The sequence below is a fragment of the Astatotilapia calliptera genome, chromosome 3 (assembly GCF_964374335.1).
Source record: "Astatotilapia calliptera chromosome 3, fAstCal68.1, whole genome shotgun sequence".
Lineage (NCBI taxonomy): Eukaryota > Metazoa > Chordata > Actinopteri > Cichliformes > Cichlidae > Astatotilapia > Astatotilapia calliptera.
The window spans coordinates 77,536,730-77,560,802 of record NC_137424.1 but is presented as its reverse complement, the minus strand read 5'-3'; the positions used below and the strand labels follow the sequence as shown (position 1 = coordinate 77,560,802).

Sequence of the window (24,073 nt, the reverse complement as noted above, 5' to 3'; positions counted from 1 at the left end):
TTGATGAAGGCACTTAAAAACACAAACACTTTTCAGAAGTACTTCAGCTTTGCATCAAACCTGCTCACTCTTTCCCTCCCAGGCTTCTAGACTCCTGATTGGCCAACATTTCTACACGGCGTGGATTTGACATGTTCTTGACCGTGTTTGACTGCGTTTTTGGCGAGATTTTCTTTAAAACACAAACAGAAAATCTCAGTTTTCCAAAGTACGTGTGGACGTAGCCTTAGTGTGAGCAGCCAAACATGATGGCAGACTGCCACAGATCACTTCTGAGGAAAGAGAAGGCGTTCAGCTTCCTCATAGTTTCACACCTGCATGAAGCAGCCTCACCCTGACAGCTTCAAATCACTGTGTCAGCTGATCACTTCCTGTCCTGTGATTGGCTGAGCTTCAGGCCTTCTCTCAGTCAAACTGGAAACAGGGATTGAGACAGTGTGAGGGTTTGTGGAGTGTCACAGTGCTGTAATGAATACTGTAGTGGAAGAAGTTCTTTCACACTCTTCATCCTGGAGCTGCTTTATGTCCATGATCTGCATGGAAACACATCTATGGAGAGGAAATCCAGCTGCTGAGGGTCACATCTGCATCATTGTAGCTACAGTGGATGTTTCAGCGTCAGGACTGGAGGCGGAGCTTTGTGCGTATCAGGGTGAGGCTGCAGCAGCCGCCTCCAACCGGAGCGCTCGGGCGTGAAACTAGGAGGAAAGCCGACGTCCTCCTCTTTCCTCAGAAGTGATCTGTGGCCGGCCGGACTTCATTCCACAGATGTGCTTTAACAAAGTGTGAAGCTGAACTCTGAGCTGTGACAGTGAAGCAGTGTGAGAGTGTCAGTAGATGATCAGCAGAGGAAAGTGAAGCTGCTGTGAGCTGATGTCCTGAAGGGCTTTTAAAGAGTCTCTGAGTTTGACAGGAACATGAAGATGTTTGTGGTGTTTGTGATCCTCCTGCACGGTAAGTACACCTTCCTCTCTCTGCTCTCATCATCAGCTTTTCTTTCATCTCTCTCTCTTTAATGTGTTGAAGTGCAGCAGGAGGAGATTTCCATCAAACACTGGATTCTGATTCAGATCAAACTAACAATCCAAAGCAGCAACTTTCAAATCTCTGGATTCTTCTTGGTGACTTTCAGATGAGCTCATGTTACAATCAGCTGCTGTGTGTGTTGTTGTGTAGCTGAAGCTCGGACTCACATTTCATATGTGACCAAAGGAAACTTGGTGCTGTGTGACACACTTTAGATTCTCTGCTGCTGCTTTGAACTCTTCAAACTAAAGAGCCAAACGGATGATTGACTGTGCAGCTCTGACATGGCACCAAATGTCCCTGTTATCAGCTGCTGGATGGACGTTATCAGAGCTTTTTAGTGCCACACGGATCACCAGGAGCTCCTCCTCTGTCTGCAAACAGGCTCAGCAGCTCTGATCATTGGAGTCAGCACAGAGTGTGGGGACATCTAGTGGTCGTGGAGAGAAGTGCATGTAACGTGTGCACATCGAGCTTTAAAAAACTCTGTCTAATCACAGACCTTCTCATCTGTTTAAGTAGAGACAACATGCACACAGCTCAGGATGTGAAGCTTGTGTCCCAGTTTAGCTCAGTGGGTCGAGCAGCTGAAAGGCTGCTGCAGGGCTCAGGTTCAATTCTGCAACAGATTTTATTGAAAATCTGATGATCATATTTTTGTCATGTTACATATTTCAGGGAATTTCTCTGAAGCAGGAAACAAAAGAAAAGAATCAGACAAAATCCTGCTGCAGCTTCATCCAGTTATTTAAAGGGTTAAACACACTGGTCACAGTTTGAGGTTTAAAGTAGCTGTGTGTGTCCACAGATCAGCTGACCTGCTGATCTTCATGATCAGTCTGGTTTCCTGCAGATAAAGGCCGAGACTCTTTAGTGCTTCAGTTCTCCAGAGAACCAGGAGGTCTGAGATCTGCAGGAACACAAAAACAAGAGCTGAAAATAGTCACTGTGAGAAAACGAGAATTGCTGAGTTTATACAGTTATTATTCTTACTGCTGCAGAACATTGTCCTTTAAAAAAGATTTGCTGTTATTATAAAGTAAAATCTTGTGATAAAGAACAGATAAGAGTGTGAAGAACAACATGAGGAGGATGAGGAGTAACTATGAGGTAATTATGACACAGACAGCAAAGAAACTGACTAAAAGTTTCATCTTCATCTGAATCATCATGAAGGTTCAGTCTGAATTCTCAGGGCTGAATCTGAAAACACTGATGAAAGCTGACAGTGTGACGTCAGACACTGACTCAGGGAGGCACAAACCTCTTCAGTGAGGAATGGAACAACCTCCAATATGTAAATGGAGTCAACAAAAACACTTTAAACCATTTATTATGTCATTATCTCTTCTAACAAAACCAACAGAAGGTGATTTTTACAAGCTTTAAAGCAGAAAAACACTCTGCAGTCCGCACTGATAAAACAACAAGAACTTGCACAGGTGAAAAGGTTGTTGGTGGGGGGCAGCTTCACACATACATACTCTGATGCATCAGAGTATGAATGTGTGGAGGAAACATACATGTATGCATGCACAGAAAGTATGCAGGCTAATAACATTAAAATCCATTACATACATAAATAAATAAATTCATTTTTAATATCTGCTGCCTGCATAGTGACTGCTCACTATATTAAGAGCTTCTAAAATTCTGGTTATTTTCTTCATTCCTCATCCTCATTTAAGCCGTGAATCAATCCAACAAGATTTGATTTAATTAAAAAACAAACAAAGAAACAAATATTTTTTTAGATAAGTCAAAGGCACCAGGCTGTGGATGATTCCCAGATAGTAACAGACTCCAGGGTGGATCCATCCTCAGTCAGCAGATCCACGGAGTCCCTGATTCCACAGGATCAGCTCTCCTTCAGATCCATCAGACTCACTGCAGACCCACAGAGGATCGACTCATTTTATTTCTGACCACGATCAGACTTCACAGAAGCTCTGTGGACTCAAACAGGTCAGTAAACTGTGCTGTCAGGTTAACTCATGTTTGCTGTTCAGTAACATCAGACTGGGAGGAGACAATGAAGCTGATCATGATTTTATTTAGAACTGTGAGACTGAACCAGTTAGCTTACAGCACATCAGCTAACAGCACATTAGCTTACAGCATATTAGTTTACAGCACATCAGCTAACAGCACATTAACTTACAGCACATTAGCTTACAGCACATCAGCTAACAGCAAATTAGCTTACAGCATATTAGCTTACAGCACATCAGCTAACAGCACATTAGCTTACAGCACATTAGCTTACAGCATATTAGCTAACAGCATATTAGCTTACAGCATATTAGCTAACAGCATATTAGCTAACAGCATATTAGCTTACAGCATATTAGTTTACAGCACATTAGCTAACAGCATATTAGCTTACAGCACATTAGCTTACAGCATATTAGCTTACAGCACATTAGCTTACAGCATATTAGCTAACAGCATATTAGCTAACAGCACATTAGCTTATAGCACATTAGCTTACAGCACATTAGCTAACAGCATATTAACTAACAGCATATTAGCTTACAGCATATTAGTTTACAGCACATTAGCTAACAGCATATTAGCTTACAGCACATTAGCTTACAGCATATTAGCTAACAGCATATTAGCTAACATAGAGAGAAGATTTAAAGAGTTACAAGTTTAAAAAAGACCTCATGGACAGGATTTATTTGAGTGTAGCAGGTTTAATCGTTCAGTTTTCTGTCCTGGTGCTGACTTTACTCCAGGACTGAGCTCACAGGAGTTTTTTACCCTTTCAGGAATAATTGCACATAAAGTTAAGCTAACTTAGTTAAGCTAACTTAGTTAAGCTAACTTAGCTCACTTTGTTTTCAATGAACTTTGTATCTCCAGATTAAAAACTGCAGAGACATCTATTAGGTTAAAGTGAGCCTTATTAAATGAATGTCTCAGAGACATTTTTACTTATTACAGCCCATTGTTGACAGATTGTTGAACTATTAACAGTTCATTGAAACACAGCCAGATAACTACAGCTAGCTGTTTAATACAGGTGAAACTGTATCAATGAGATTCTGAAGTGATGTTTTCCACAGTACTCGTTGTGTTAGTGGACAGAAATGTTTGGATGTATGTCAGCATCATCATCCTATGAATGTTTCATTACTCTGACGTCTTTTATGTGTGGAGACCAGTTTGATGGTGGAGGACATCACAGGAGCTGTGCTGCTGTCCCCGTCCAGGAACATGATCCTGCTGGTCCATGGAAAGGAAACGGTTTAATGGTACCAGAGCTTCTACTGGACTAACAGAGGAAGCAGTGATCAGAGGCTTCAGACAGAAGGTGAAGCAGTTTGTTTGCATGAACACAGATTTAGACGGTGTCTGTGGGCTGGGTGGATGTTCTCCTGTCACTGTGATGGAGGTAAAGAAGCTTTCTTCAGTAACATAATGACACAGTTTACACGTTTATAAGGATTTGATTCATGTTTACGCTTGTTTTGTGTTGACTTTGGGATAAAACCAGTTAATAAGAATCTAATAAAATAATAATAAAAGCACTAATGTGACATTTTAGTCTCTTTGTTTGTCCTTAAAATATTATAACATTATTATATTATTATTATCTGCTGTGGGTGTGGCTATTTTAAAGGGCTACAGGGTTTCATCCATGTTTAATAAGAACTCGGTGGTGTTTGCAGAAGACAAGTTGATTCTTTCTGTGTGACTGTTTGAACTCGTGCTGTGTGACGGTGGACGTTCTTCTGATTTCTGGATGTTTTCATCTCTAAATGCTGCAGCTATAAAACTGATCACAGGCCCACCTGAAGACAGAACATGAACACAGTGTTGATAACAGCTTGGTTATAATAACCTTATAAATGCATAAATATATCAGTGTGTATTGTGTGTCACAAAGGGTCTCAGTGATGTGTTAAATACAGAAATCTTGTTTTGAGATAAAACTCTTAGAAGCTGTAGTTGTGCACGACGGTGTGAACGCTGTAAAATAAGAGCGATGCTCAAATGAGCAGCTAAACATGTTTGGAGAACTGCTGACAGACTAAATCCTAAAAATCCAACAGTGTCTGTGTTTCTTCATTGTGTGAAACAAACATGAATTCCTGCCTGACTGGTTCAACTAGTTTGTTCAGTAGAGTTTAAATAAAGATCTAAAACTGAACGTATTGAAAGATTAAAAGTTTTATTTAAAAAACATCTTTTTGCTGCAGTTTATGAGATTTTATTTTTTTTAATAATTGTTCAGTTAATATTTGATGTCCTGCTGAGCTGTGAGGTGATGTCATTATTTCTGCCATTACTGGATAAAAATGAATCTCATTTAGAGAAAATCTCTGCTCTGAGACAGAGATTAGACACGTTTGTAATCTGATGTAATCTGAGTATCACTGATAGACGACTCTGTGACAGCTGCAGCAGACATGTTTAATGAGTCACTGTTCATACTGTTCATGGTTCAGTCACAGTAACTGTCCCAACTCTCTGATTAATGTCATTGTCAGGGTCCTGGGTCATTTTCACTCAGCATTCTCAGTTTTCTTGTATTTTTGTATTTTGTTAGTTCATTATTTATTCTATGGTTGTTCAGTTTAGTTTATTGGATCCCTGCTTGTGTCTCTGCCCTCTGTCTGCGTATGTAGGTCAGTGTCTCCCTCATAGTTGTGTGCGCCTCCCTGTGTTTCCTTGTGAGTAGCTTTAGCATTTCCCAGTTTAGTTTTTGTAATCGTCCTGTCTGTAAATAAAGCTGCATTTTGAGTTTGAGTCTGCATGTTGGGTCCGTTTCCTGCCCACCAGCACACAGACCATGACAGTTATAGTTACATGTGAGGTTTGATGAGATATTTCAGACATTTTAAATAAAGAACACAGAGTTTATCAGGTCACAACAAGCCACATGAATCACAAACAGATCAGGAACAAACGAGGTTAAACAACCGGATCTGTTCCAAGTGTTTGCGGCTCCATTTCACAGCTTTAAGAACACTTTCAGGACTTTTACTGTCAGAGCCTCGATGTTTTTAACCTTTATTGAACACAAACAGTTTACAGAAAAGTATAAATATGACAGATGAAGTCACACAGTGCAGACAGCATGAACAACACATGCAATGCTCGAGGGTTTACAGAATTACAAAGACTCTGTTTTTGTTCTCAGAGACTGAGCTTCAAGTTATTTGTAAAACGACTGAAACAAGATTAAAATGTGTTAAACTTTGGTTTCAGGTGTGGAAACTGTCAGCTGTGGATGTGATATTCACCATAAATGAAAAATGAATCACCATCGTCCTCGGTAACGATGGTACAAAGAGACAATAAAACCTGTTTTATGAACAAAGTTCATCACATCAGTCCAGCAGAGAAGCGTCACTGTTTCAGAACGAGCAAAGTTAAGAACATCTTCACAGCTGAGGATCATTTAAAGTCACCTCTGAACATTCAGAAGTAAAAACTGTTTCCAGTTAATGTTCAGAGTTATTGATCCAAAAGGAAACGAGGCACAGTCGAGCTTCTGAGAACGATGTTTCTGATCAGTTGGTTTGATAAAAAGTCTCTTATTTTTATTTTTGTTGTTCCAGATGTGATTTTCATGGGATAAGAATTATGTAAATATTATGTTTGTACATAAGTGGGCAGCTTAGTAACATCTGTTTGTGAACATAATCATTTATACTGAAGTTCCACCTTAATACAAAGATCATCCTCTGACTGAGTGAAAGAGAAGAAGAGGTGTAGCGTTCACAACAACAGCTGATTGCTACACATTTCATATTTAAAATAACTCGACAATAACAGCAGTCTGTACCTGGAGAGGATGACGTGTGTCTGATCACAGTCAAATCAAACGTCACATTAAACCTTTGAACTTAAACTTAACCTAATATAAGCTGTGACAGACATGGACTGTTTAGAGCTCTGATGAACAGGAAACATCTTACTGTAAACCTCCAACGTTTTAACTGCTGTGACAGCAGAAATGATCTGTTTCATGGAAACTTAGGATCAGAAGTAAAAACACTAAAGATGTAAATATTAATCCAGGCTGCTGCAGAAGGTGGATTTACTTTGCTCTAGTTTAATGCTGCAGTGATGATCCATGGATGCTTTTATGTAGTTGTTCTCATCATTAACACAGCTCCATCTACAAACCACTGATATATTTTACAAATGAGGAAATGCTGTGATTTTCTGAAAAATGCATCCCAGAAACACACAATCTAAACAATGGTGTAGACATGAAGTGATGATGATGGTCCTGATGTTTCTGAACAAAGGAAGGAAGAAACAGAGATTCTTGGTTTTTCCATTGCTCGGGAAAAGGCAGCAACAGTGAGAATTTCCTGGTTTTCCTGTTTCCGTCTCATTGTATATTCAGCAGGCAGCACGGTGGTGCAGTGGTTAGCACTGTTGCCTCACAGCAAGAAGGTTTGACTCCACCATCAGGCCTTTCTGCATGTTCTCCACATGTTTGTGTGGGTTCTCTCCAGGTACTCTGCTTTCCTCCCAAACACACACAGTGAGTGTGGCTGGGTTATTGGATCATTCTAAATCTCCATCGGTGTGAATGGTTGTCTCTGTGTTTTTCCCTGAGACTGCTGACCTGTCCATGGTCCACACTACGATAGCTGAGATAGACTCCAGCTCCCCCGTGACTCTGAACTGGATAAGTGGAAGAGAATAGATGGATGGATGTTCAGTGCACATTTTGAGCTATGAGTTTGCTGCCAAATGCAGTGATCTGATTGGCCCAGATCTGTTTATTTGCATGCAAAAAATGTGGACTAAACTCAGAGTGAACTGATGCAGAGTTCAGGTTTAGACTCACACACAGCTGATTCATGTTTCTGTCTCTGTGTCCTAAGTTTCCCAGCATGCCTCAGCTCTGGAGGTGTATGAGGGGGTGGAGTCTGTCCTGCTGCTCTGCAAGGACACTTCTGTGCCTCGTGACCCCACTCTGATGTGGAGCCGCCACGACCTCAGTCTTCCAGTCGTCCACCAGCGTAGCCTCAGAGGAGATGAACTGAGAGACCAAAACCAGCGTTACAGGAGACGAACGTCCATGAAGACGGACTCTCTGAGGACCGGAGACTTCAGCCTCACTCTGAGGAACCCCATCACCTCTGACAGCGGCACCTACACCTGCACCATCACTGCATTTGGAAATGAACGGACACTGGCAGGAGTAGAGCTGCAGGTCAAAGGTCAGTAACACACCAAGAAAGACTGTTGACTGTTTAACCTTTGTTGTAGCTGTTTACACAGATGTTCAGGCTCAGCTATCATCAGCCTGTGTGAACAGCTTCAGTCTTCATCGAGGACAAACCTCCACTCTGCTGCTCATCTACAGACTGAGTTCAGCCTCACTGTTCATAAATGTCCTCACACATTCATAAGAACTAAAGCAGGAGGTCCAAACAGCTTCAGGTGTGAGCAGCACAGAAAGGTCTGACTTACAGAGACTCCAAAGACAGCAACAGGAAACAGACGATTTTCAGACGTTAGAGACTCTAACCCAACATCCAAACTGTTAACATCAGGTTCTGACGCTGTGGCCATCAAAACTGATCATAATGGCTCTCTATTCTACTCTACTCAACTCTACTTTATTCTCTTCTCTTACATTCTATTCTATTCTTTTCTATCTTATTCTGTTATATTCTGTCCTATTTGGGTTTTTTTCTGTTATGATCTTTAGTGTTGAATTGTGTTCTGTTGTATTATGTTGTGTTCTATTTTCTTCTATTCTTTTCTTGCCATTTTGTTCGATTGTTTTAGTTTAATCTTTTCTGTTGTATTCTGTTGTGTTCTGCTCTCTTCTTTTCTCCTCTATTCTGCTCTTTAATTGTAAATTTTAGTTTTCAGTTGTGAAATCAGACATTAAATCTGTATATGAAGGAAATTTGTTTTTTCATATTGTGAAGTATCCAGTAAATAAGCTGAGGTACCTCACCAAGAAATGACTGCAGGATAAACAGGTTAACTCACCTTTCTGTGATTAGTTTACAGTAAAGAACAGTGTGTGACTGCTGCACAGCAGCTGTGCTGTTCAGGGTCAGCACTGCTGCACAGCAGCTGTGCTGTTCAGGGTCAGAGTTCACTCACATCAAGTGTAGCAAAGATGACACTTATATTCATTCACTGGATTCAACCTTTATACCAACTGCCAACCATCTAGTATAAAGACATCATCAATACAGTTTACTGTATGCAGAAAAGGTTTCTCATGTATCAATCAAAGAGTTACTTTGAGTACATTTCAGAGCCTGTACTGTAGAAGTTAAATCAGTACTTCAACTTTTACTGGAGTATTCTTAACACACGTATCTGTACTTTGACTTAAGTACAGACTGTCTGTCCTTTTGCCGTCTCTGCACACAGCTGATTCATGTGTCTCTGTGTCCTCACAGTGTCCCACCAAGTCTTCACCATGGAGGTGTACGAGGGGGCGGAGTCAGCCCTGCTGCCCTGTCACATCCCGTTTGTATCTGGACCCACCACAGGGGTGTGGAGCCGCTACGACCTCAATCCTCCAACCGTCCACCAGCGTCAGCAGGAAGAGGACGAGCTGACAGATCAAAACCAGCGTTACAGAGACCGAACATCCATGAAGACTGACACTCTGCAGACTGGAGACTTCAGCCTCACTCTGAGGAAACCCCACATCTTTGACAGCAGCAACTACACCTGCACCATCAGAGTGACGGGAGAAGAACCCAGACTGACAGATGTTCAGCTGCAGGTCAAAGGTCAGTTTGTCTGAACATTAAAGCTGATGTCTTTATTTGACAGGGAACTCATGGTGCTCAGAAACAGCCTGATGGAGATGATTTGAAGGTCAGACTCATTCATGGAGCAGAGGATTGTTTGTCTTTTCCAGAGAGTCAGTCAGTGATTGGAGCAGCAGAGCAGGAACTGTTTGTTAAAACAGGATAACATGTAATGAAAGTAAAAGTAGAGTTTAAACTTTATTAAAACGCGATTGTTTTTTACAGTCTGTAGTTTTATGTTTGCAGCATTTCAGGATCTCAAATTAAAATTTATTGTACAAACACATAACACATGTTATAGTGTGACTAATAAGGATTTGACCACTTTCTGCTTTAGCCCTGAGCCTTGCTATGACTTTGATAGTTTCCTGGAACGTGAGTTATTCAGACTGATGGTGTCTTCACTGCTCTTTCAGTTTGGGTGGAGGTGTTTTCTAACTGATGTAGAAGAAATCCATCCTGCTGACTTCATTCTTTGACCTGTGAAACACTCAGCAGACCTGTTAGAGACTGACTCTTTATTTTGGATCAGAATAATGGTGTCCATGTAAACCTTGTTCTGTTCTTGGTCTCACAGCGCCGTACACTTTCCCAGCTGAGGCCTCGGTGATCCTGGCTGTCCTGGCCATCGCTGCCATTGTGGGTCTTGGAGTATATTTATGGAAACTCTTCTACAGAGGTAAAAAAAAAACACAAGTTTATTATTTAAAAAAAATATCTAAAAATGATTAAGACTGTTCACCTTTATACAAAGAGACTTTCTAGCTGGTGTGTATGCTCACAACAACTTTCCTCAAGCATTCAATTCAGTTTTATTTATACGGCGCCAAATCACAACAACAGTTGGGCAGGGATAGCTCAGTAGGTAGAGTGGTGGCCCCATGATCGGAAGGTCGGGGGTTCGACTCCACTGAACGGCTACCCTGAGGTACCCCTGAGCAAGGTACCGTCCCTACACACTGCTCCCCAGGCGCTGCATTGGTGGCTGCCCACTGCTTCACTGGGTGAATGGGTTAAATGCAGAGGAATTATTTCCCTATAGGGACTAACACGCACACTTTACACTTTTTACAGTTACCTCAAGACACTTTATATTGTGAGGCAAAGACCCAACAATAATAGCTAATCTTTAGTTAAGCAGATAAACATCAGGGTCCACATTAGTAAATATATTTACATTTAGGATTTGATGGCTGCAACATAAGTTTGGGCGATATGTAAAACTTTTCCGACAATCGTCAGTCCAACAACCGATGATAGGCGATATATTCGCGCATGTGCAGACTCTTTGATGGGTGGAGCAGTGTAATCATGCAGGAGGTCGTAGACGGAGAAGAAGATCCACTGGCTCTGTGGAAACTGCATGAAAAACATTTCCCATTGATGTCACACATGGCACAGAAATATGAGTTTTGTTTGGAGGGAATTTTGGATTATTCCTTTATATATTTATTTATTTGAGATGTGCCAAATCGCACAGAACACTTAACTTTACGTCTGAGATTTTTTTATGGTTGCTGGAAAAGACATTTTGGTTTTCTAACTTGTTTGTTGTTTGGTCGAGTGTGTGAGACATAAACACTGAACGGCCTGTAAACACGCTTATAGTGGAAGAAGAAGCCAGTTTCTCTTTGTTTCCACCATTGTGGATTTTTTTATTTAAATAAAATGATTTTGTTTTTTCTGAACACAGACTACTGCTGTTCTTTCTTCTGTTATGAGTTTAATAAATGAATCGCTGCTACATTTTGCGCACTCTGAAGAGGGTGAAGTTAAAACAACACTATTATTTTTCTGTTGACTGCTTCTGTTAGCTTCAACCAACATTATTAGCAAACTTACTCATGGGCAAATAAATAGATAATTCGCCCTTGTAAAAACCATCGACGGTTGGCTCAGCCTCACTTCTCCTCACCTTCTGATCTGAGGAGGTTGTAGTCTTTCCAGATGGAAATGTTCTGCACTCTGATATAAATCCAAGGAGCTTGGAAAGAAAAGGGGCTGGACTTACTTCTCATCTGAGAAGCTTCTTCAGTTCTGAGACCAAATGGTGCAGTCCTGGATTTGAAGCCCTAGTGGGAGTGTCCCTTATGAGTGTCACTGATCCATTATTGGTCATTGTGAGAAACCATTGTCAGATCTTGCCTCACCCTGTCATGCCTTCTTGACCTCAATAGGTCACATGATAGGATGAGGCAAGGTCTAACAATGGTTTGACCCAAAACCTGTGCTGATAATGACCCCCACCCTTTTTCATGCCTTGGCTCATGTGAAGAGTCACATGATCAATAGTGGGTCACCCTCTTAATGGACACCTCCCACTAGGGTTTAAATATCTGGGACTCTCCACCTTTGTAGAACTGAAGAAGCTTCTCGGATGAGAGGTGAAAGAAGTCCAGTTGCTTTCTTTCCAAGCTCCTTTGATTTGCATGACCTGGATGAGAACCTCCACAGACATACTGATATAAAACTCCTCTTCATTGTGAGCCATACATTTTCAATAGGAGATGGATCTGGACTGGCAGCAGGATGTCTGTGGAGTCATAATGTTGTAGCCCATGCGGAACGTGATCTTTCATCATCCTCCTGAATAATAATCTGTCCGTTTAAGGATGATGTGTCTGTCTACAATCCTCAGGGTCAGAGTCAGCGGTTCTGTCATGAGTGCAGCTTAGCCATGTCATGGACACTGACGCATCCCCAGACTATAACAGGTTTTGCACTTTTCACAGATAACAGTCTGGAAGATTTTCATCTTTGGTACAGAGAACTGTTTTTTTTCTCCAAAAAACAAGCTGAAATGTGGACTCACCTGATCAAAGCACACAGTTCCACAGTCCTGCAGTCCATCTGAGTTGAGTCGATGTTTGGCTTCCTCACAGCGCAACACAGTTTCAAGCTGCATTTCTTGAGGGAGCAACAGACTGTCTTAAGTGACATTGGTAATGAGAAGTAATCCTGAGCCTGCTGTTCGTGACACTATGGTTTCTTAGGCAGTGCTGCCTGAGGGCTTCAAGATCACACAGTGGTTTCTGACTTCATCCTTTGTGCACTGAGACGTCTCTGAATTTTCTGGATCTTTTCACAATATGATATTCTGTACATGCAGAACGTCCCAAGTTCTCTGCAGTCTTGCATTGAGAAATGTTACTTTTGGACTCAGTAACAATCCGTCCATCCGTCCTCTTACACTTATCTGATTTTAGGGTTGTGGGTGGGGCTGGAGCCTATCAAAAGGACTTAATAACAATCCAACCATCCATTTTCTAATGCTGATCTGGGGCCGCGTCGTGGGGGCAGCAGCCTAATAGAGAAGCCCAGACCTCTCTCGGCCACCTCCTCCAGCTTGTCTGGGGGAACACCAAGGCGCTCACAGCCCAGCTGAGAGATATTATCTCTCCAGCATGCCCTGGGTCTACCTCAGGGCCTCCTCCCACTGGCACATGCCCAGAACACCTCACCCAGGAGGCACCCAGGGGGCAAACCTGTCACGTTCCAGAACCTCCTCAACTGGCTCCTTTCGATGTGGAGGAGCAGGAGCTACTCCGAGCCCCCACGGATGACTAAATTCCTCACTACGAAGTAATTGTCCCGGATTGGTCACTCTACCTTTTTCCGGCTGAGGACCATGGCCTCATATTTGGAGGTGCTGATTCTGATTCCTGCTGCTTCACATTCAGTTGGGAAATGCTCCAATGTGAGCTGCAGACCACCACCTGATGATCAAGGAGTTGTTTTACTGCCTCAGTGACCTCATCCCTGGTGATAGACAAGTCATCCCCCTCGGCCCCAGACTCATGATCCCCAGTCTCTCTTGGAATGCCGAATGTATTTCATGGACCTCTGCCAGGTGCTCCCAGTGCACCTTCACTATACGTTTAGGAGTGCCAGGTCTGCCCAACATCCTTTCCCACCACCTGATCAGTTGACAGCTCAGCCCCTCTCTTCACCTGAGTGTCCAGAACATTTGGCTGCAGATCTGATGATACTAATACAAAATCGATCATCAAGCTGCCTAGAATCTGCTGGTGCCACGTGCACTTATGGATGGCCTTATGTTCTAATATGGTGTTTGTTATGGACGAACTGTGGTTTGGACAGAAGTCCGGTAACAGAACACCGCTCAAGTTCAGATCAGACAGGCCGTTACCGCTAATCACGCCTCTCCAGACCTCACTGTTGTTCCCCACATGAGCGTTTAAGTCTCCCAGTAGGACGACATAGTCCCCAGTTGGAGCACCCTCAGGTAAGCCGCCCTTTGTCTGGTCCCTCACCCAGGACCAATTTACCATAGGAGACCCGACACCATAGCCCCTGGGATCCCTGGGACACACAAACCCCGCCACCACGTTAAGGTAGCGATTGACAGAGGGGTTAATAACAATCCTTCTGTGAGTACAGGTACACAACTCATCCTTTCCTTACTTTGATGGATGCTTCTTTTATAGCTCACCTGCCACCGGTGAGCCTGGTTAACGTAGAGTCTTCCAGTCTGCTGTTACTTGACCTTTCTGTACAGTTTTGAGTCACATCTGAACTGCCTTGTAGCTTTTACAGATTTTTGTAGCCATCATATTCTAAATTTGTGCATATTTATTAAATACAATAAAGTTATTGAAACAATTCAAAACTTTTCTTTATGCATTTATCAGTTAAAGGTTCACATGAATTAGCAGAACACAGAGTTTTGGTTTTATTGGATGATGCAAAATTTCTCACCTTTTCCAGAGGAGGTGTAACTGCTCCTGAAGGTTATTCTTTTGATGTTTGGAGCAGAATAAAGAGCCAGGCTCCGACTGATGTTTGAGCATGATATACACGGCCAGCCTGCTCTTTCTGGCTCGAGTCCTCAGGCTCTGGCAGGATATGCACTTAATTGAACATCCACCAAAAGCATGCACCACAAGGCACAACTCTCAAGTCCAGCATTAGGTGGAAACAACACAACATGAAACCAGATTAAACACTCAATTTTGAACATTGCAATCACATAATAATTACATGTCAATGCGACAGAGACAGGAGGGGTTTGTACCTGATAAATAAAATCTATCACAAAAGTGAAACAGTGAAATAATACACAGGCTTTTACTTTTACCATTTACATTAAATCAAAGTTTTAATTCATCAGCATCAGTCTGACATTTTTAGTTTGTGTTTATCATTTATCTATGCTGCTCTGCACAACTATTTTACTTCCTCTTTCCATTAAAATGTTAATTCTGTTGAATATTTTAGTCAAAGAAAATGTTCTTGGTGCTGCTGCTGTCTGTACAGCTCATGTTGTGCTTTGTTGTGCTCTCAGTCCCCCAGGTGGAGGTGGATTCAGGGGTGGAGTCTGTTCAGCTGGCCTGCAAAACCACACGTCACCTCCCTGAAGACGCTAAAGTGGAGTGGATGGACAGTAATTTTGAAAAGGTCCACGTGTACAAGAACGGCTCTGACCAGCCTGAAGAACAGCACCAGGCTTACAGAGACCGAACGAAGATGAATGAAGACCTGCTGAAAACTGGAGACCTCAGTCTGACCCTGAAACACCCCACAGATGGAGAAGCAGGCAAATACACCTGCACCGTCTACAGCAGGGAGAGAAAAATCCTGCTGAAGAAAAGGGTGGAGCTCCAGTTCAGAGGTCAGTGGAAGCAACTCAGTTTTATTTGTATAGCACCAAATCACAACAACGGTTGTCGCTTCATATTGTGAGGCAAAGACCCTAAAATAATACAGACAGCAGAAAACCCCAACAATCACATGACCCCTATGAGCACGTGCTAAAAAAAACAAAAACCAAACAGTGTACGGCTGATTCTCTGGATTTGCTGCTCTTTATTTTTCTAATACATCTCTAATTCAGCTTTTCTTCTGGTCTCTTGTGCTGCTGTAACAAGTGAATGTCCCCAGTGTGTGATTAATAAACTCTGTGTGTAATGTCCAAGTCTATTAACTAGAAACTTCAACCCTGTTGTTACATTTATTATTGTGTAGTTGAATTTTGAGAGCTTCTTGGATGTGAAACATCTCAAATATTTTTTTAGTGCCATTTTATATTCTGTGTTTTCAGACTAGACCTGTGACAAAATCAACAGGGGAGGGGTTAAGTGTTAAGATGTATGTAACCTACTGTGCCAGTGTCCTGGGTCCATGGCTACGTGGAGCTGGGAAAGGGGTTGTGGACGTTTTGTAGTGTGAAAAGGACAGGAAGGCTTGAGTGATAAGTAATACAGTTTGTAATACACAGAGATTCTTGGTCTGATCATCATCAGCTGTGGGCAAAAGATGAAAACCAGTAAAATTCTAAAAGATAATTAATTACAACAATGATCATAAAAATGAATAAAACACACAGTCCAAGCTGTCCAAACATTTGAAGTCATCTTTTACAGTCTGACCATACGACACACCTGCACAGAGACAGAATCACAGCAGTGTTTGCAGTGTGGGCTGTGAGTGAACCACAGTAGGAGTGAAATCAAATACACCTGCCTCGATTATCCCAGTCCAATCACAGCCACTCGCTCACAGCAGCTGTGACCACTCCCAGAGTAGTGGTCACAGCTGAACTAGAACTAGGAAATAGACACTAAACCTTAGAATATAAATGAACCCACCACCCAAAATGTAAACACTGGCTCACAGACCATGGACCATAGAAGAAGTAATTTCTACTGACACAACGTATTGAACCTTTTGGAAAGGCACTCTGAGGCTGCTGCTGCTTCTTTTTATGCCGGTTGGCAAACAGCTTCTAGGTGCACTGCTGCCACCTTGTAGACTGGAGTAAGGATCAGACTCTACCGTACCACCATTAGATTCTTGTTGAAATACCCGTTTCTTTCAAAAATGTAAGAATATAAAATGTTTTTAAAATGTAAATACCAGCAAATTCCAGCCAGAGACTGAGAAACCAATGTAAAATCAGCTGCTGATACCTTATCCCCTCATAAAATCCACCTGTGTACCAGTATTTAAACTCCCTATCCTCAGTTATTCCTGCTAATAATCCCATTACTGTCATCCTGATTCCCCATAAACTGCTATGTGAGTTAAAGTCCCCACAACAAACTATCCTTCCTCCCCAATGATCTATGATTAAGCGTTAGTGTATCTACAGTAGAATCACCATGACAACCATTTTAAAGTCTCTCTGTGCTGGTTTTCATCTCACATCCCCCTCATTAAATGCCGGTTGGAAGCACGTAGCGAGGCTCCATATAGCCTATCATAACTTTATCAGGGAGCACTTCATCTTTAAATTCCAGTAAAACTAATGTCCTGTGCACCTTCTCTCCATTGCTGAAAGCCTGCAGTCAACTTGAGCCTGTAACGTCTCCTCCTCTAATTACTTTCTTCACTTCAGATTTTCTCCACAGGAATCCCAGAAATCCCTCCTCCTGCTCCACTTTTCTCTCCAACAGTCTTCCTTTCCAGTACTTCTCTTTTGCACAATACTCGTAGTTTCAGAGCTTTTTTCTTTTGTTCTGCATTTTTACAAATAATGAGCAAACTCCCATCTCACCAAACTTTGGCTAATGCCATGTCCCCGAGCACTTTTCAGTGGCTGTTTCTCACAATTATAATTTTAACCATTCTGTGAGTCCACCAAACTGGTTGAAAAACAAAAGAATGAAGCTGTGCATAAATCAGTGCCCATGCTTTTTATTTTTCCATTTATTTTCTCTAAGATTGTGATTTCATTAATAAGTAAAAGCTCTACCACAGTTCTTTCTCCTCGTCCTGCTTCTCTTACACAAACTTTTCCTCCTCCTCTGCATCTCAGTCCTGCAGGTGGAGGTGGTTACAGAGGTGAAGTCTATCCAGCTGCCCTGCAAAACTACAATTCACCTGCCCAGAGACACAAAGGTGGAGTGGATGGTCAAAAGCTCCAAGAAGGTCCACGTGTACCAGAACGGCTCTGACTGGCCTGAAGACCAGGACCAGAGTTACAGAGGCCGAACAGAGCTGAGGAGAAACCTGCTGAAAACTGGAGACCTGAGTCTGACCCTGAAATACCCCACAGACTGGGACAACTCCACCTACACCTGCACCGCCTACAACAACAGGAAGAAGATCCTGATCAAGAAGGAAGTGGTGCTGAAAGTCAAAGGTCAGTGCTGTAGATTCAGGTCAAAGGTCAACAGTGCACCCACTGGCTGGATGCAGCTTGTATTGTGGCTCCTCCCCCTTGACCTCCTTGATAGCTTTAGGTCAGTTTAGCTGTGTTTCCTCCAAATCCCAGAATTCCTGAGGAGCAGGAGCTGCGTCTCCTCTTCACACTGACCACTTTCTATCTAACAGTGAGCTCCCAGTGAAGCAGCAGCATTCAGCCTGTTAGAGTCAACACAAATGTCTCCATCCAAGCTCATGTTGTGCTTTGTTGTCCTCTCAGTCCCCCAGGTGGAGGTGGATTCAGGGGTGGAGTCTGTCCAGCTGCCCTTCAACACCACACTTCACCTGCCTGAAGACGCTAAAGTGGAGTGGAAGGAGAACAGATACAACAGGAAGGTCCACGTGTATGAGAACGGCTCTGACCAGCCTCACAAACAGCACCAGGTTTACAGAGACCGAACGAAGATGAATGAAGACCTGCTGAAAACTGGAGACCTCAGTCTGACCCTGAAATACCCCACAGATGGAGACAACAGGACCTACACCTGCACCGTCTACAGCAGCGAGGGAAACATCCTGCTGAAGAAACAAGTGGAGCTGAAAGTCAGAGGTCAGTGCTGTAGATACAGGTCAAAGGTCAGAGGTCATGCAGGAGTTTATTCTCTAAAAGCTTTTAGTTTGAATCTATTTTCAGTTCATTCAAATAAAATAAATTCTTTGATGTTTTGATCTAAAAGCCAAAAATGTGGAGGCGGAGCAACTGTGTGTTTAAATGAACTAAGAAGAGCATTAAAATGATCCTACCTTCAAAATAAAAGCCTCTGGCATGATGTGAGTTTGGATCAAATCAATAGTTTTGTTAGTTTAGTCCAAATCAGTGTAAATGTATAAATATCAATAGTTTTAAAGCTGCTGAGATCATTCAAACACTTTGATCCAGTCATTTGGATGTTGTCACATGTCAGGGTGGAGCAGCCATAAATACGAGGCTTTTATTGTGAAAATGCTGAGTGTGATGATCCAGAGGAGCCCATGGGGTGTTTGTGGCTGGATGCAAAGGTTTGTAGCTCTCCTTGTAAAGAGAAACAGCTTGAAGCTACAGAGGAGCGTCTGCAGAAGAAGACAGGGGAAAGAGGAAGAAGCTGAGGCCGCTGGAGAAAAGACAGGAAAAGGAAATCAGCTTCATTTGTTGGAGGCCGTTTGTTCATCACACTGAAATATTCCCACTTTAGAGACAGGAAACAAAGTGAAGTGTGGATTGATGTTTGTCTCCATGATTTGGGCCCTGGAGTCATTTCTTCATCTCCCACTTTAAGACATATTAATGTCAGCCTCACACGTCCCACAGTGGACACATTTCTATTTCTAGATGATATTTGGAGGATGGTCATGTGTTTCTCTGCTGTCACAGCTCTTTGTGATATTTGAGCGCAGCTGTAATGTTTGTGTGGTTAAAGCCACCAGACTCCACTGACAAAAACTCTCATTTTAGCCGGAGAACACGGGGCTGCTGTGGGACTTTGTGTTTGCAAAGGTTTCTATTGGAGGCATGTTTGCCTTTATTATATAGGTGCAGAGAGTAGACAGGAAAGTGGGGAGAGAGTGAGGGACACACAGGCACCTGTAGTAAGCCCCGCCTTCAGCCCACCTGCTCAGCCAGGTGAGCTATAGCGCTGCTTTAACATGTTGGTGTGATTGAGAGTGAATGAAAGTGAGTGATGGAGGCAGCAGGAAACTAACAGGCTGTTTGTTCTGAGAGGTCACATGACTGTTGTTCTCAGCAGAGTCTGATGATTTGATGAGACCATGAGAGCGGCTTCAGTTCCTCATCAGAAAGAGTCTGACAGAAGCTCCTCCCTCTGTACCCCAGTAGACTTCTATTAGACTGCTCCAGATTCCTGAGAGTTCACACAGAAAACTTTACAAACAGCCAAAGAAAAACTATTGAAAAGCTTCAAGATCACAAAGAGCTCTTTCACAGCACATATGAGCCATTAAGAAGTGCACATTTGTGTTTCCCACAGTCCATCATCCAATAATATCAAAGGACAAACTGTGAGGTAAAAAGCCTTCAGCTCTTTTTGAAGGAAGCAAAAAGACTTTGGTCCTGAGAGATGGTTCAAAACACAACTCAGACCTACCAAAGTATTATTTGTGCCAAACACATGAAGCCTTCAACTTTGTATGTGTCCAGTCAGTGTGGCAATAGAAGTCACTGTGAGGATTTTCAATGTGCTGTCAAAGAGCATCCAAACAATCAGGTGAGGATGAAGAGAATTAGTGTGGATGGACAGAAAATCCATATCCAGTGTGATTTAGGAGCAGCTCATATATAATGAGTGAAATGAAAGAAGAGCACAGACAGGAAGAACATGAGTGAGCAGACATTTTGGAGCTGCTGATCCACACAGGGCTGGATGGAAGGAGTGGGAGTCCATGATGGCTCAAAGTCTCTGATCTAACTCTTCCTGAGCCTCTCCCCCTGCCTCCTCTTTGGATCTTCTCCTCCTCTTCTTCCTTATCTGCCTCCTCCACCACTGCTCTCTCCTCCCTCATCTCCTCCTCAGCTGAACTGAAGTCAGGGCTGTAACATGAGGAAACGTGCAGAAATGACTGAGTCAGCATGTTGTTGAAGTGAGTTGAGTGATGGTGAGCAGATTAGATGTGCGAGCCTCCCTGTAGAGAAAAGCAGATCTTCTCCAGAGTTTCCCACCTCATGTTTTCCTGTGTCACAGCTGATTGTCACATCCTGGCTGTCACTAAATGAGTGGTCCAAAGGTGGAAGGAGGAGCACAGTTAGATTGTTCACCTCCTAACCTGTGAAATCAACCAGCTGAATGAAAAACACTGTGATCCTATGAGCTGCTATCAGGGCTGCTCCATTCTCAGGATTCTCATCTGGATGACTGAAGCAGATTATTGATGAAGTCAGCAAACAGCTTTCAAAATGGCTCTTTTTCCAGGGGAACTCCCTGAAATGTAAATCTCATTGGAATGAAGAAGAAGTCCAAAGGCGTGGTTAGGCCCAGACTTGTGGCTGTTTTCAATGTAAAGCCCATGTTGCAGGCAGCTGCTGCTCCTTACTGGCCCACAGCCTCCACTGATGGATGTGTCAGCTCACTTGTACTGTAGCCACGGGGAGAGCGATGGTGAAGCTGACAACCAGAGGTGTAGCGCTATTTGTTGAAGTAGCCCAGCTGTGCCATGGAAGCACAAGTTTCCAGAGATGATTGGACTGTGAGCAGAAATGATCCATGTTGGACTGAATTGAAGAACAGATCATAAAGTCCTCTGTGTGCCCAGCCCGTCTGTCTGAGCATCTTCATCAGTGTGCAGCTGATCTACAGCTAATGTGCTGATTGATGAGCAGCCTGTTCATGGTGATGATGAGAAACAGATTGGATTCAAAGCACAAATGAGTGAAAAAGGAGCAGCAGCCATGATAGAGCGAGTCCTCTGCTGACAGAAATAGTGGAGTGAAGGATTTGTGCAGCGTTTCTCTGTGAAAACAGCTGATTCAGATCAATGAGAGGAGGATGAAGGAGAAGCAGCATGTTTCTGATAGAAGCATCACTGCTGTGCTACAAACTGCTGGGACTGTGTGTGTGTGACGGCTCAGCTGGAGGCAGGATTGGTCCAGAGGAGAGCTGCTTTATTCCAGACTAACTCTTCTAGAAAGCTGACATCTGTGTGGAACAGCTGACCTGCACCATGTGGAAAAGAACAGCAACATGATTCAGCGTCAGATCCCGACACATCCACGGATTCATCCCGTTACAGGAACTGTGCCACACGTGGCCTCTGTTTGTTCTGCATTGATGCTGCAGGGATTTCTTCAAGTCACTATAATATAGTGTCAGATGGACACATGAAGCTAACACGGCACATCTTTGTGAGTCTGCAGCATGTTGACACACATGTCAGTGTTGTACAGATCTGAGAGCAGCACAAACAAACTCCATCAAAGTGATTTGTGCTGTTGCAGAGCTGTGTGACTGCATTTGTCTTCATTATGGACACATTTCTACAAATGGGACTAAACATGTGACCCTCTGCACATCCATGGCTCAACAGTGCACCCATTGGCTGGATGCAGCTTGTATTGTGGCTCCTCCCCCTTAGCTTCAGGTCAGTTTAGCTGTGTTTCCTCCAAATCCCAGAATTCCTGAGGAGCAGGAATATGTGGGGCTGGGCTCTAAACACTCAGGGTGAGGACTGAGTGAAGAGCTACAGGACAAAGTTTCAGCGCTGCGCTCACAGCTTTGAGACGTCCAATCAGCAACTGGTCCTGATAACATCTCCCCTCTCATTCCACATACATGAAGACTGCTAGAAGCAGCTATCAGCCACATCAGGCTCACATCATGCTTGCTATTAAACATGCTGCAGTCTGCAGTAAACTCCCTGCCACAAAGCTTTGAGTCTCCTCCAAATGCACCTGTAACAAGGTCACCTGCAGAAATAACTGTGTCCACGGGCAGAGTCACCAACACTCTGCACCAGAGCTAAACCTGCTTTGGAGCTAAAAAGCTGCTGTCAGGGTTTCCTGCAGAGCTTCAAATGTGGAGACTGAAAGCTGTGGACAGTTTCTGTGGCTGGATTATTTCATATGTGTTTGTTTCACTTTCAAAGGAAAGTGTTGAGATAAATCAGGTGTGTGACGCACACTTTACTGCAGATTGTTCTCAATGTAACACAAAAAGCAATCAAAATGTGATTGATCCTGATGTGCTTGTTGCTTCTAGCAGTGTTGATGTATTTGCACAGAGAGGGGGAGATGTTATCAGAGTGTGTAAGTGATCAGATCTGATGCTGAATCATGTTCATGTACAGTCAGCTGATCCTCACAGTTCAGTTTGTAATCATGCAGCTCTCCTCTGATAAATCCTGAGCTCCACCTGAGTCTCAGTCCTCAGGACCTCACACAGTCCCAGCAGCTTCTATCAGCAGAGTTCTCCCTGATATCACAAACATATTGATCCTCCTTCAGCCTCCTCTCATTCATCTGTTTCCACAGAGAAACTCATCAGTGAAACCTGAGCTTACTGTGGATTATTCTGGTGGCTCCATCACTCTCTGCCTCACACGCCCTCATCTGCTGCTTTCCTCTGATTGGCTGCTCTGACAGAGTCATGATTGGCTGCATGTTTGTATAGAAAGCAGCACGTTGCTGGTAGATCAGCCATCAGCTCATGTTTGTGACTGCAGCATGGCACCAGTTTGCTCCTCGTGTTTCAGTCCCAGACTGACCTGCAGCTCTTTAGTAAATTCAGACAGCAGCTTTGTAACTGTTAGTAAATCTGACCATGAATATCATTATGACACCTCTGACCACTCATTCTGTCTTTATTGGCTTTCATACATGAAACACGCTTAAAGTCACCATTGAATCTAAACTGGATGAAAGCAGCTGTGAGTCACTGCAGCAGCTCTGTGCCAACAACCAACCAACACCTGGGTGGAGTCCCAGCTGAAGCTGAGAGATACTCAGAGACAGAAGCAGCTGTATGGAAGCGTTCTACAGGACGGCTGACACAAAGCTGATGTTACTGATGTCTCCTAGATAGATCTCATGGACCAAAGGCTCTCTGTGTCATCTCGGCTCCAGCTGAACTAAACTGAGAGTGAATTTGGGCTTTCAGGGAGGGGTGAAAGCAGATTCAGGTTTCATCATGTTTCTGTTCAAAACATCAAATCAAGCTGATGGGAAGTTGTAGAATCCTTCAGAATAAAAGCCTGACTATTCAGAGCTCCAACATTAAGAAGAGCAAAGTGAACCAAGGTGGGTGGAGGCAGCAAAGAAACTGTAGGGTGGAGCTGAATGCTTCATCAGTGGGATGATGCAGCAGATTTCCTCCACCTTGCACAAACTGTCCTGTTAGTTATTATGACTGGAACATCCAAAATGTCTCCAGAGGCTCCGAGTCCAGCTGAACATGTATTAGTGTTTAGAGTGGAACTGAGGTGATAGGGACTAGGACCTGGGGGACGTCAGTCAGTGACGGAGCGGTCAGCAGGTGTGGGCAGGTGTGGACAGGTACTTGATGGAGTGTTTCCTGCTGGACTCCATATGATATGTTAGCAGAGAGGATCTGGCTCCTGATTGGTTGAAGTGGAGCCCATCTGCTGCAGAAAGATGCCTCCTGTCCCAGAAAACATTGAAGTTGTCTCTAAAGCCC

The 24,073-nt window shown here is 43.2% G+C and overlaps 1 protein-coding gene and 1 long non-coding RNA gene across 3 annotated transcripts; one reads left to right on the top strand and one right to left on the bottom strand.

Annotated features, from left to right (window-relative positions):
- The first annotated feature begins 267 nt into the window (after window positions 1–267).
- Window positions 268–23,684, top strand: LOC113017926 (uncharacterized). The gene is made up of 7 exons (XM_080299329.1): window positions 268–954; window positions 7,884–8,222; window positions 9,429–9,767; window positions 10,366–10,467; window positions 15,094–15,420; window positions 17,566–17,892; window positions 18,175–23,684. The coding sequence occupies exons 1-7, from the start codon at window positions 918–920 to the stop codon at window positions 18,621–18,623; spliced, it is 1,920 nt and encodes a 639-aa protein (XP_080155455.1). The 5' UTR covers window positions 268–917; the 3' UTR covers window positions 18,624–23,684.
- LOC145425879 (uncharacterized) lies at window positions 1,639–3,794 on the bottom strand. Of its 2 annotated transcripts, XR_013906657.1 has the most exons (3): window positions 3,693–3,794; window positions 2,796–2,913; window positions 1,639–1,936 (listed from the first exon to the last, which is right to left on the bottom strand). It is a non-coding gene; the product is annotated as an uncharacterized LOC145425879 (long non-coding RNA). The 2 variants fall into 2 exon arrangements; XR_013906656.1 differs by lacking the exon at window positions 3,693–3,794 and having other exon boundaries at window positions 2,796–3,194.
- Window positions 23,685–24,073: the final 389 nt, after the last annotated feature.